This window comes from Periplaneta americana, chromosome 12 (genome assembly GCF_040183065.1).
Source record: "Periplaneta americana isolate PAMFEO1 chromosome 12, P.americana_PAMFEO1_priV1, whole genome shotgun sequence".
Taxonomy (NCBI): Eukaryota; Metazoa; Arthropoda; class Insecta; order Blattodea; family Blattidae; genus Periplaneta; species Periplaneta americana.
In genome coordinates this window covers 161,468,702-161,483,308 of record NC_091128.1, presented here as the reverse complement: position 1 = coordinate 161,483,308, position 14,607 = coordinate 161,468,702, and the positions used below count along the sequence as shown (strand labels likewise).

The 14,607-nt window shown below is 38.1% G+C and overlaps 1 protein-coding gene across 2 annotated transcripts in view; it reads left to right on the top strand.

Moving 5' to 3' along the window:
• The window catches only part of Sec8 (Secretory 8), a 44,418-nt gene extending 35,578 nt beyond the window's left edge, over window positions 1–8,840 (top strand). For both annotated transcript variants that reach the window (XM_069842415.1, XM_069842414.1), the window contains 2 exons: window positions 1,759–1,948; window positions 5,366–8,840. In XM_069842415.1, the coding sequence (XP_069698516.1) occupies window positions 1,759–1,926 (168 nt within the window). In that variant the 3' untranslated portion in view covers window positions 1,927–1,948; window positions 5,366–8,840. The remainder of the gene's footprint in view (window positions 1–1,758; window positions 1,949–5,365) is intronic.
• Window positions 8,841–14,607: the final 5,767 nt, after the last annotated feature.

The following is a 14,607-nucleotide window of genomic DNA, read 5'->3' as shown; positions in this document are numbered from 1 at the left end:
TTACCCACAGTTCTTTACCATTCCCTGTGCTCTGTTAGTGCTTGCCAAGTATCGCAGGACCAAACCTGATGGATTTTAAGGGACCGTAAATATGCTCACCCTAGTTTCTTTCAGAAGGGTTGTAAAAGTAGAGGTCATTTATTGTAGACTTCCAGCATATAAGATAATCCTAGGACACGAGGTAACATAGTGATTAAAGCTCTATGTTTAGAAATGTTATGTTTTATTTAACGACACTCGCAACTGCAGAGGTTATATCAGCATCGCCGGATGTGCCGGAATTTTGTCCCGCAGGAGTTCTTTTACGTGCCAGTAAATCTACTGACATGAGCCTGTCGCATTTAAGCACACTTAAATGCCATCGACCTGGCCCGGGATCGAACCCGCAACCTCGGACATAGAAGGCCAGCGCTATACCAACTCGCCAACCAGGCCGACTCTATGTTTAGAGAAACATAGTTTTTTTCAAACCATGGATTTGCGAAATATGGTTTTTCAGCTGATAAAATGAAAAATGTAAAGTTTAAGCACTTTCAGGTCAAAGTACCGTAAGTTTAAACTCGGGAAATGCGAAATTTTGTGTGTGCTCGATTTTTTTGCGCGAATTTATTTGAAATTTTTATCTTTCAAGAGAAATTTTTATTTGTTTTTTATTTTTATTTATTTATTTATTTATTTATGTATTTGTTTAATTAAGTTATGTTATTTATATATTTATTGATTTATTTAGTTTCTCGATTGTTTGATTGTTTGATCGATTCATTTATTTATTTATTTATTTATTCTTTCATTCATTCATTTATTTGTTTATTTATTTACTTTTCATTCATTCATTCGAAATTCTAATTTAAAGGGCCCAATATAGATATTTATGTACAAATTTTAAATTGAATATTCAAACCCTACTTCAATAGAGAATTTTGAACCTAATATTCAAACTGGATTTGAAGTGACTTTTTTTTTCTCTCGCTGTGTTGTGGCCCGAATTTCCTGGCATTTGCCTTACAGTTGAGGGAAAACCCTGAAAAATCTCAACCAGAAAATTCAACCCGACCGGAAATCGAACCTGGGCCTTCTGCGTAAGAGACCAACATGCTGACCCCCACACCACAGAGGTGGTCAAAGTGACTTCATTTTTAATTTAATGTAGAAATAGCCTAAATGTTGTGTGATGCCTGTTAGTTTATATTATTCACACATAGGATGGGAGACTGTTACACTAATTTCTCTACATAACATGTAATGTAAGTATTGTTAAAATATACAAAGTTCCTAAAGATTTCCTTGTTGATACAGACCTCTAGCCTTGTAGGAATATACAGTAATTTATTTTGTACGAGAGTAAAGAGCTATATTTTTTTTAATGTGAAATAACAACGAATGTATGTTTTTTTACGAAATAACACCGAAATTAAATAAAATTTTTAAAGCCGAAATTCAAAACTTTTATTCGCCGTAAAATAGGATGCCTAGCTGTGCTAGAAAGCGGAAGGTTGTGGGTTCTATTCCTGCAGTTTTCCTTCACAGGAAAGGCGACTGCTAATGTCTACTGTATTGTCTGCAAAGGTGGGAGCCTTAATTCCTTTCTACCCAGTGGCATTGTAAGATAACCCTGGGTTACCCAGGAATAATTAGCAGTCAACTGTTCCCCACACTGGAGTAAAAAAACGTGTAACTGAGTCATTTTACGTTCCAATCTAGATGCCTTTTAATGTCCTATATGGAATGTGGTTTGCTTGAAGCAAGATGGTGTTGCAGGAAATCCTGAGTGGAGTGATGGAGAAGGGTCCGCGCTTCTCAGAGCTGGAGTACATGAACGCCTTCCAGCTGGTCCATCGCAGCCAGGCTGAGCCCGACTACGGAGCCATCAACACGCACTTGAGTCGTCTGTCAGACATCTTGGGAGAAGTGGGGATCACCGTGTGAGAGCGTCACATGCAGCTCTGTGGTAAGGACACTTCAGATCTGTGCAAGCCAAATACTGTGTTGCCCTGAATCTAGTGCGATGTTTTTCGCATAAAATCATCCTTGTGAGAACACTATAACAACCGAAAACAACAATTACATATAATATAGTCCTTATTCCTGTTTGTCCATTCATTCATTTGTTATAGTTTTCTTCCCAAGGACAGGTCTTTCACTGCAAACCCAGCATTCACCAGTTTTTCCTATTTTCTGCCTTCTTCTTAGTCTCCTCATTTGATCCATATATCTTAATGTTGTCTATCATCTCTTATCTTCTTCTGCCTCGAACTCTTCTCCCAATCACAATTCCTTCCAGTGCATCCTTCAGTAGGCAGTTTCTTCTCAGCCAGTGACCCAACCAATTTCTTTTCCCTTGCTGATCATTTTCAATATTATTCTTTGTTTACCCACTCTTTCTGGCACAGCTTCATTTCCTATTCTATCTGTCCATTTGACATGCTCTATTCTTTCCCATATCCACATTTCAAATGCTTTTAGTCATTTCCTCATTTCCCTTCAATTCGTCGTAATGTTCATTTTTCTGCCCCATACAACGATGCCACAATTCACACAAAACACTTCACTAGTCTTGAATAATTTCAAGGGAAAAATTGTTCTGGGGCTGGGTATCGATCCCGGGACCTTTTGCTTAGCGCACGAATGCTCTACTGATTGAGCTACCGAGGAACTACACCCGACATCTTCTCAATTTTTCCCTTTATATCCACACAACTCAAGTTGGCTGACAAGGCACCAGAAACCCAACTTTGAGTACACACAAACTGTGTGTGACTTAACTTGTGTTCGGTGATAAGCATTAAATGTTGTATATCTGTATATACTGTATCGTTATATTACGAAACAACTATTTTAGTTATTTACCAACATTTATTATGTAGGCTTACAATTTATTGTGCCATTTTCTCTGGGAATTTTTGAGACAAACATAAATAAAAAAGTATGAAGACTCACCTAGTTAATACTGCTTCATCCATGATTTTAAACATGACTGGATTCACATGCTCCAACTGAAGTGCCGCTCTACGTTTAGTAACAATGTTTCCTGCATCACTAAACATGAAAAAACTTTTTTTTCTGTCAAACACTTCTCCATCATTGTTCAATTTAAATCCAAACGTTTCACCGAGTTTACCTCTCAAATTCTCATATGACATAATGGAGTTTACACTTTTCACAGACCACAGAAAACTGATTTTTTCCTTTAGCAAAGTAAAGACACAACCTTCATATATACAGGGTGTTTCAAAAATACGGGGCATAATTTCAGGTATGTATTTCCCACATGTAGACAATCAAAATAGTTCATTACAACGTGTCCGGAAATGCTTTATTTCCGAGTTATGGCCTTCACAACATTGAAATTCACCGGAACGTTTTTCTTTCCGCAGGTCGTTGCCGTCAAAGGTGACATTAAGAGGGCACTCTGACAGTTCATTCCGAGGCGAAGGTTACATTCAGTGTTGTGTAGGCGTTAGGCTGTGCGACATGTATTCAAATCAAGAGCTGGCAGAGATACGCTTCTTGTACGGTAAGGCGGACGGCAATGCTGCGCTGGCTCGTCGTTTGTATCAGGAGAGGTACCCACAGTGACAATGTCCAGATCGGAAGACATTTGTACGTCTCCATTACCATCTGTGCGAGTATGGAATATTTAACTCTCCTGGTTTGGGAAGGGGACGACCAAGATCTACAACTCCAGAAGTACAGGAGGAGATTCTGGAGACTGTGAACATGACTCCTTCTATCAGCATACGAAGGGTAGCGTTGCAAGTCAATGTTCCTCATACGACTGTCTGGAGACTGTTGAAAGAGTATCAATTGTATCCTTATCATTTGCAACGTGTACAGACCCTGTCACCAGCAGATTACCCTGCACGAGTTAGGTTCTGTCAGTGGTTCTTGCAGCAGTGTGGTGTAAATCCGAACTTTCCTGCCTTAGTATTATTTACAGATGAAGCACAGTTCACACGAGATGGCACAACAAATTTCCACAATCAGCATGTATGGGTGTATGAAAACCCACGTGCAACTGTTCCATCTCATCATCAGATGCGGTTCTCCCTCAACATGTGGGCCGGTATCATTGATGATCGATTAGTTGGACCCCATGTACTTGTAAACAGACTTACGGGGCAGGCGTACACAAACTTCCTGGAAAACACCATTCCTCATGTTTTAGAAGACACTCCACTGATCAATCGTCAACACATTCACTTCTTGCATGATGGCGCTCCTGCACACTTCAGTTGTACGGCTCGCCGGTACTTGGATCGAAGGTTTCCTGATCGATGGATAGGTAGAGGTGGCCCAATTGCTTGGCCTCCACGCTCACCTGATCTGAACCCTCTCGATTTCTACTTGTGGGGCCATTTAAAATCATTGGTTTATTCGTCTCCGGTGCCTAATTTGGAATCCCTTCGGAATCGAGTCGTGGCATGTTCTGAGGACATACACAATACTCCTGGAGTTTGGGATCGTGTTCGCAGGTCAATGAGACATCGATGTGAGGTCTATATTCAAGCAGGAGGTGGACATTTTGAACATCTTCTGTAATGACAACGACCTGCGGAAAGAAAAACGTTCCGGTGAATTCAATGTTGTGAAGGCCATAACTCGGAAATGAAGCATTTCCGGACACATGTTGTAATGAACTATTTTGATTGTCTACATGTGGGAAATACATACCTGAAATTATGCCCCGTATTTTTTAAACGCTTCTGTATAGTCCACACCTGTGGAGTAACGGTGAGCACGTCTGGCTGCGAAACCGGGTGGCCCGGGTTCGAATCCCGGTTGGGGCAAGTTACCTGGTTGAGGTTTTTTCCGGGGTTTTCCCTCAACCCAATACGAGCAAATGCTGGGTAACTTTCGGTTCTGGACCCCGGACTCATTCACCAGCATTATCACCTTCATATCATTCAAATGCTAAATAACCTAGATGTTAATACAGCGTCGTAAAATAACCCAATAAAAAAAACCTTCATATACGAACTCATTAAAGAAACTGCAACAAAACAGCAGATTACCCCTATTGTAATTGGGTTACAACATTTTAGAAAGAGAAGAAGATAGTTACTCTCTCACTTGCACACAGTGTAGACACGGCTAAGGGATGAGGGGGGCGAATCCCAGAAAAATATGTATTTCATGTGACTAGCTGACAAGATGAAATTTTTCTTAAAAAACCATAAAACTTAATAAGGGTTTCGCATTGTGTTTCAGCTTTCAATAGGGGTAGACAGGTCACTGTCTACAGCTCTTTCTGAAGTGTGTGTGCAAAGTATTTCAGTTACTTTTATTTGGGCCAACCTGTATAATTCCTTTGTAATATGTATGTTAAATAAGTGATTTAATAACTTTCGTTTTATTTTTCCTCCAGTGTCACCACTATGCCCGTAACAGTGTTGTACCTAGATGCTTTGTCTTCAAGAGGATGTAGCAGTCACTTTCCTGCAGCTGAAATGGTTCCTGCAGTGACGTTTCCCTGTATGATGACTGAAGCATCTGTATTACATTTGCAATACGACTTTGAGAAAGATATTGCAGGATTCTTGTGAGATTACCTGATGAAGATATGTGACGACATCGATGCCTTTATGCATAGATACAAAATGTTTCAAGTTCTGAGAGCTTCTTCTATATTAACTAATATGCTTGTTGTAGCTTTATTTATACGTATATGTATATAAATTAGAATGTCTGTTACAATTGAATGGTGAATTTCAAGAAAGTCACAATTAATTTTTTTTTTATTTAATTAATTAATTTATTTTTCCATGAGAAACAAACTATATTCCCAAAAACTGGACTATAACTCTAAAGTTCGAAGCTTATGCCGAGATGAGCACTTGTTTTGCACAAAATTAATTTTATTAAAACTTACCGTTACTTCTATAGAAGTATGGAAGTTGTTGCAGGGCTATAATTGACGATCCCTTATATTACAACAGCATTAAACTTTTCAAACTTTACACAAAGTAACTTGTTTAACAATTTAATGATCAAATCTTGACCTTGAAAATTAAAAATAGGAATCATAGCCTCTGAACAACACCAAATTAATCAGGTTCATTGCCAGACCTCGTTTTGCCGGCCAGTTTTATAACACTTGAGCTGCACACACTCAGCAATGCCTAAAAAGGAGGGAACAAGTCGCAACAGCTAGTCACACGCGTGAGAGAGACAGATTAAGTATTCAACTGCTGTAAAGAAATGTAAAACTTCTAAAAAATACTAACTCAACAAGTGTGCACTACTCGTTAGAGTTCAAAAACGACCCTATTACTTAAACCATACACTCCATTAACGGCCCTTTTACAATAATAGGGCCTCGTTCTTGAAATTGGGCTCCGTGAAAAAAAGGGCCCATGCCACAAAAACTAAATATTGCAGGAGGAGCATTCTGAGATTCTCTCTTGAAGTGAAGAAGAGGCATTTATAAATACTTATGTCCGTTAGACTGGATGTTCATAAAACAGATGCTAGATGGTAAGATCTATCGGATTATCGAAGAAACTAAAAATAAACAGAAATGTGGCATGAGCCCATTTTCCACTGGGCCCCTCGATTTTAGATACGGTACCATTTTCACAGTGTTTTGAGGAGAATATTGGGTCCTTTTCACATACGGATGCCTCTCTGTGTGAAGAACACAAAACAACCATAACCTTCTGAGTCCGGAGAGTATAGTATACTATACTTCATACATGATTATGATATAAGATTATGTGCAGAGACCCGAAGTGTAGTGCAATATACGTGCTTTTGTGCCCTAACTAACCTGCAGAATTTTTTCAGCATTTTTCATGTCAGTGATTTTTTTTTGAAGTGTAGAATTATACTGAACTTCAAAAATAAAACAACAAATGTCTCATGACTCAGGAGGATAAAGTGAAAATCGAACGTTTTTGTCAATTGGGCGCTTTCTGAAATAGCTTATTTGTGTATAATCGTGAACATACTGGGCCATATTCATAGACATTTTTAGCACGGGCTTTCGGTGGATGATCAGCGAACTAACGTTTTTCGTATTCATAAACCAGTGTTAGCCATATGATATGATATGAATCCTGTTTAGCACACTCGTAGCGTGGGCTAGCGAAATGTCTATGAATAGCACCCGCTATGACTGCGTTGCCTCATATCGGCTCTCCTAAGCCAGCTTTCTCTCAGAAACTACAACCAGCGCTAAAGAAGCCAGCTGCTGCTGCCCTTCACGGAGTTCTCAACCCTCAGTAAAGACTTTGCCAAAATTTGCGTCTCTCTCAATCCATGACAGACCACACAAAGCAGAACAGATGTGACAATGCTGAAGTGCTGAAAGTTCTGTGTTCAGCAGTTTACAGATCTGAGTGGCAAGAAGAGATTGGTCGGACTTTTCCAGTTCCATGAACGTTGGGTATTATAATGTGTTCACTAACAAAATGTCTACTTAAAGAGAAATAAAATAAAAATTGTATGAACATGTTGCGTTATATTTCATATATGGAAAGATCTGTTGTATTTATGGAACATCTATTTCAGCGAAAATATATCTATTATAGAACTCTGGACCTGAAACTGGAATTATCTGATTTGTTATCTGTAAAGGAAATAAAATATTAGACAGATATTGGGCAGTGCATTCACAAGAATTTTTAATTACATATTAAAAAAAGTCATGTTCTACCCGAATCTGTTTCTGGTATGTGGTTTAAGACATTGAAGATGAACTCTCAAAACTTTGCTGGAACACACTGCCTCGGGAATCGAACTCTGAACACTCTGGATGTTTCGGAAGAGAAGAGAGAACATGTTTTACAAGAGTCAATAAGTTTCCGGACTGTCCTGAATGTAGGCAACACACAGGACAAAGCAAACAAGTTATCTAGAATCAGAGAAACGCCTGAAATCTATACTACACGCATCACTTGAAAGGCAGAGAAGAAGACTAGCCATAAGGCGTATATGGAGAGATTCCAGGAAAAATCACAATAGGTCCTTGTCATGTTTGCACAAATCACGTGTAGAAGCTCGGTTCTTGAAGACAATCTGACGCTGTTTGATAGACTGACTGAACAGAATGGAAGCAATGATCTTCAGTGTTACGAGCATGTTTGTTTAACGGTACAATAAATACAAGTGCAGTCCGGAAATATATTGATTGCACCTTGTATATGGTTGATAGACGTCGTCGAAGATCCAGTGATTACCATTGTTTTCTCTGGACGAACGGTACAAGGGTTCGATCCCGGCCGAGAGTGTTGGATTTTAGACAGAAAAGAATTCTAAGTGTGGCTTCTACCTTATGAGGAATAGAGCCATTGGCATGCAGATAATAGATTCCTTTGGTCATGAAAGAAGGTGAATAAAGGCTTGATTGTGTGGTAGTAGAGTCATCTGACAGAGAGTAATGGTAACAATACAATTAATAATTTCTATGTTCGAGAGCCATTTGTGTGTGTTGGAACTGTTGCCGTACATGTAAAGAGATGCAAAAAATTGTGAATGGTTATTAAATAAACAGAAACCAGTTGAAAGGAGCGACTGACTTACATTGAAAACCAACATACCTGATTGTTGATCTTTAGTATGGCTAATCTACTCTTTTTTTTTTTCCACAGGGAAAAGAAAGCTGAAGTAGATGCTGTTCAATTCAGTATTGAGTTAGGACCATTTCTTATATAGACATCGTGTACAGCTTCGTCACATATCTGATTGGAATACATGAAGGTTTTAGTGTATGGAAGAATTGGTGTGTAAATCGATAGAACTGAAAATAAACAATTATTTGAATATAACTTTAAGCTAACTACTAAAGATGTACATAATCTTATAAGGTGTATAATACGAATAAACCAATAGATCTGTCATGATTATGTAGTTTTATTTCTCCTTATAGTTTCTGAATAGAATAGAGAATTATAATAGTACATTATGCAACGAGCCTATAATGAAGGTAATTAAGAAGTGAGTATGGATATTTATGAAACGAGCGCAAGCGAGTTTCATAATTTTCATACGAGCTTCTTAATTACCATTATAGGCGAGTTTCATACGACTTTTTATGCTCGACCATATTTCTAACTTGATATTATTAATTTTATTGTATCTGACCTGAGATGTGCGCAGACGCGAAAGTATTGATTTTTTCCGAGGAACAGATGTCCACAGTGACCTTGCTAGGCCATAAGAACCTACAGAGATAACATTGAAATAAAATTAGACATTGAAAAACGAGATGACAAATTGAATTTATTTGAATATTATTTACAATTAACGCTAATTATTATAGTAACAGAACATAACCTTCTGCGACAGTATTGGATTTCCAGCCTCTGTGACTTTTCGCTAATTCTCTTTCGATTGCATATCCGAGAATAATCGATACTTGCGGTTTTATAACGGTAGAAAGCTGACCTGTCATTGGCTGAACAGTTGTAACCTGAGTCGTCATTGGCCGAAAGACCTGATCTTTAATGAGTAGGTGTACTTTAATGACATGCGTTAAAGGTCTGCTACCAGGTGTATAATTACTACATTTCGGCATGGTCGAGCATAAATATTCTCAATATACTTGTGCTCCTTGCCATATCCTATTTGTTTGTTTATTTTGAAATTTACGTTAGGATAATCCACCGCCTGTCCCGCGCCGTGGCGTCGTGGTCTAAGGCATCCTTCCTGGGACTCGCGTTACGGAATGCGCGCTGGTTCGGATCCTCGTGAGAGAAGAAATTTTCTCATGAAATTTCGGCCAGTGTATGGGACCGGTGCCCACCCAGCATCGTGATGCACTTGAGGAACTACGATAGGTAGCGAAATACGGTTACGCAAACCAGCTATAATGGCTGGGGGGATTATCGTGCTAACCACACGATACCTCCTTTCTGGTTGGATGATCGTCCATCTCTGCTTCGTCATGTGGTCGTGAGGCCAGCAGGCGGCTGGTCGGTCTTGGCCCTTCGTGGGCTGTAGCGCCACGGATTATTATAATCCACCGCCTGCTTGAACGCATCCGATGGCTGCTTATATTACCTGCTCATAAGAACAGTCTTGTTTTTTTTTATTTTGTTATTTAACGATGCTGTATCAACTACGAATTTAGCGTCGATGGGATGAGTGATAGCGAGATGAGACAGAGGATTCGCCATAGATTACCTGATATTTGCCTTACGATGGGGAAAACCTCGAAAAAACCCAACAGGATAATCAGCTCAAGCGGGGATCGAACCTGCGCCCGAGCGCTACTTCAGATCGGTAGACAAGCGCCTTAGCCGACCATTCTAACTGCTTTCGCTGAAATGGTAGGTCGTAGGTGGCAGTACCAAATATAATATATTGGGTTGGTGCATAAGTTCGTAGCGTTTTTGTTTCGCGTGTTGGTACTGCGGTTGCTATGGGTTTATTTATCGATTGTCATTTTTTATTTGAAGTTCAATTGTTATGCGTGAGTTTACATATTGAAGTCACTTAGTCACTCGTAATGAGTGCACCTCTGCACATAGTGTGTTGGACATTGTGCCACTGTCACATATCTGTGACAAGTGCATGAGGGTTGGTCACCAAAAGGGAAACTGAGAGGATTCAATCCGGCATTGGAACAGGAATCGGTGTGGCTTAGTGGATAAAGCGTCAGCACGTAGAGCTGAAAACCCGGGTTCGAGTCCCGGTGCTAGAGAGAATTTTTCTCCGCTCCATCCATCCTTCATCATATGATAACGGAGAATTCCTGCACGGAAATATCATATGTATTTCGGTACATCATATTAATATGGAACTACAGAGATTGTTTGTGCACCACATTGCTTGCTTTCTTGGATGCCATACCACTGGTATTCATGACGGCACTACCACATATAGTCTTTGTACACGATATCATGGACCAATTGTTTGGCCTCCACGTTCACCTGATTTAAACCCACTAGACTTCTTTCTGTGGGGATACTTGAAGACGAAGGTTTATTCTATTGCTGTGGATGACGCAGAAACTCATGAGCGAATTGTGCCAGCCTGTAAAACAATATGCACTTCACCAAGAATTTCTGTTCAAATGACGTGTATCATGTTAATTTCTCGTTAATGATGATGATGATGATAATAATAATAATAATAATAATAATAACAGTAATAATAATAATCAGACAATAAGAAACGACGCTGTGTTGGAGAGAGTGGGTGAAGAAAGAATGATGCTGAAACTGATCAGGAAGAGAAAGAGGAATTGGTTGGGTCACTGGCTGAGAAGAAACTGCCTACTGAAGGATGCACTGGAAGGAATGGTGAACGGGAGGAGAGTTCGGGGCAGAAGAGGGTATCAGATGATAGACGACATTAAGATATATGGATCATATGAGGAGATAAAGAGGAAGGCAGAAAATAGGAAAGACTGGAGAATGCTGGGTTTGCAGTGAAATACCTGAGCTTAGGCAGAACACAATGAATAATAATAATAATAATAATAATAATAATAATAATAATAATAACAATACTTACTTATGACTTTTAAGGAACACGGAAGTTCACTGCCGCCCTCACACAAGCCCGCCATAGGTCCCTATCCTGTGCAAGATTAATCCAGTTTCTATCATCATATCCCACGTCCCTCAAATCAATTTTAATATTATCCTCCCATCTCTTCGTCTCGGTCTCCCCAAAAGTCTTTTCCCCTCCGGCCTCCCAACTAACAGTCTATATGCATTTCTGGATTCTCCCATACGTGCTACATGTCCTGCCCATCTCAAACGTCTGGATTTAATGTACTTAATTATGTCAGGTGAAGAATACAATGCGTGCAGTTCTGCGTTGTGTAACTTTCTCCATTCTCCTGTAACTTCATCCCTCTTAGCCCCATATATTTTCCTAAGAACCTTATTCTCATACACTCTTAATCTCTGTTCTTCTTTCAAAGTGAGAGTCCAAGTTTTACAACCATACAGAACAACCGGTAATATAACTGTTTTATAAATTCTAACTTTCAGATTTTTTGACACCAGACTGGATGACAACAGCTTCTCAACCGAATAATAACAGGCATTTCACATATTTATTCTGAGTTTAATTTCCTCCAGAGTATAATTTATATTTAATAATAATAATAATAATAATAATAATAATAATAATAATAATAATAATAATAATAATATCTATATATTTTTGTCCTTATTATGTACCTATATTATTTAAACTAATCAATCCCGATGTTTTGTAAGCGCTTATGTATTTTTACTTAACTTATTAACAGAATAATCTTCTTAAGAAGTTTGTAGGTGTGCTTCATAGATCATTTACGCCACGCATATGAAGGTAAAAAAATTCAAACAATTCGCAAATGCGTGTATTTTGTTCTTAGATTCATGGATCAGGTTCACGTCCGCTTATGTTGACTTCCATTACATGGTCGCATCACAATGGCTGCTAACCTCTGCTTAGTAGAGTCTACTAGAATAGTATGAGAAACGAGCGTACATAAGGAAATCGATTCCTGCGTAGTATTTGTTCGTCATAAATTACACGGGGGCTTGGCAGGATTAGAATATTAATCTGGAAAGTTAACACTAGAGTGGGCTGGCCGTAGTCGATTCCTGAGATCTCTGATAAGGAAGTCATCGTAGGCTACCTATACGGATTAAGCAAATGGTGGCCTAATTCTGACGCAATATTCAGTTGCTTTCTTCAATAGCAATTTCAGATTCATGAAATAATAAACATATGCAAGATAAAGGGAATACCGACATCATTAATAAACGTCAGACTAGGGTTATCATATTCTGAAATTTGAAAATATTGACACACTCCTCTCACCAACGAACTCTTTGTACCGACTTCGTCATTGATATCACTTCCGTAGCTTCTGCATATTTATCACTAGACCTAATTTTCATTAACAATTCCTTGTTACTTACTATACAAATACACAAATATAAGTTTGTATATGAAACGTCGGGAATTAAATTTCACTGAACAAGTCTTTCACAGAATCGATAGGAAGTCTAATTCATGGAATTTAATAACTTAGGCTTATTTGATAACTTCACTGCTATTTACAATTAACAAAATGAAGGATGTATCTGGATAATCAGCTGTATGTATGTATGTATGTATGTATGTATGTATGTATGTATGTATGTATGTATGTATGTATGTATGTATGTATGTATCATGAAATTAGAAATAGTGAACAAATTAATATTCCATATTGTAGATTACACAAGAGCAATACAAACTTTTTAATTATGGGGATGAAATTATATAATAAGCTCCCAAGTCAATATTATACATTACCAATCAATAGTTTCAAAACTAGATTTTACAATTGGTTATTAAATAATCCCTTTTATTCTGTTGCTGAGTTTTCAACACAAATTTGTATGAAATTTTATTTTAATAAATAAGTTTTAATTGCAATTTAGTTAGTTTTCTTCAATTTAAAAGTTTCAAATTATTTCATGTTTTCATTGTATTACTTAAATTTTACTGTTTCTGTTATTAGTGTTTTTTTAAATGTATTCTGACGAAGCCTAAAACTGTATGTCTAATGGCCAAATAAATTGAATTGAATATGTATGTATGTGTGTGTGTATGTATGTATGTATGTATGTATGTATGTATGTATGTATGTATGTATGTATGTATGTATGTATGTATGTATGAAATATATTAAAGATCATTATGTATGTTGCATTAGTAAGATATATTTTATTTGTATACTTTATGCTGTATTGCAGGTTGCATCTGTCTGTTACTGCTAAGGAGCAAGATGCGCGTGGAGTATTACAAACATTATAACTGACATTTTTGCTGAATAGGTGCGAACGTAAACATTCTAAGCTAAAATCTTTCAAAATGCTATAGAATCACAAGTAATGTTGGTGAATGTAAGAAATTCAAACATATTTCGTAAATAAATCTATGTGCTTATACAATCACAGATAACACGTCGTCGTCGTCGTCGTCATCGTCGTCATAATCATCATCATCGCGCCTTAAGCAGCATTTTTTCCTGTAATAAAAAATAGTGCCTAAGTTTAGTTCTGAATCGATCATAGGCCTAAACTTAATTTGTTTTTGTCTGTGTACCTTGCGTATAGCATTTATCGAAGGAAAGCCTCGTTTTAAAGATTCCGGAAAACAAATGCTGCAGTTCTCTGTGTAGGATATGGACACTTCTAGAGTTTGGGCACAATTGTGGTTAAAATAGTTAAAATATCTACCAGGAAGCAGTTCATTTCTGTGTAGAATAGATTTTTTGTGTAGGGTCTTCCAATAAGAATATCCTACTTTTAACATGTAACAGCTGCCGTGTTTATGAAGCTATAGCAGTCATATTTTTCCCATAGTTACAGTTGTTGTTGACAAATAGTCGTGGAACGTTACACCATTCCACAACGCGCAGGATGGCGCCACGTGTCATACTGCTCACGAAACAGTCGACTTTTTGAAGGAGAAGTTCAGAGGCTTCATCATTTCGCGTGGTGGTGATGTTAACTGGCACCCGAGATCATGTGATTTAACCACAGTCTACTATATACAGTCGCGAAGCTCAATATGTAGTAAAAATGCAAACATGGGTAGTTGCCCACCACTAGGATCGCTACTATCGCCTCATCATCGCAGATCTCTCTCCTAGTAGACGACAAAATATGT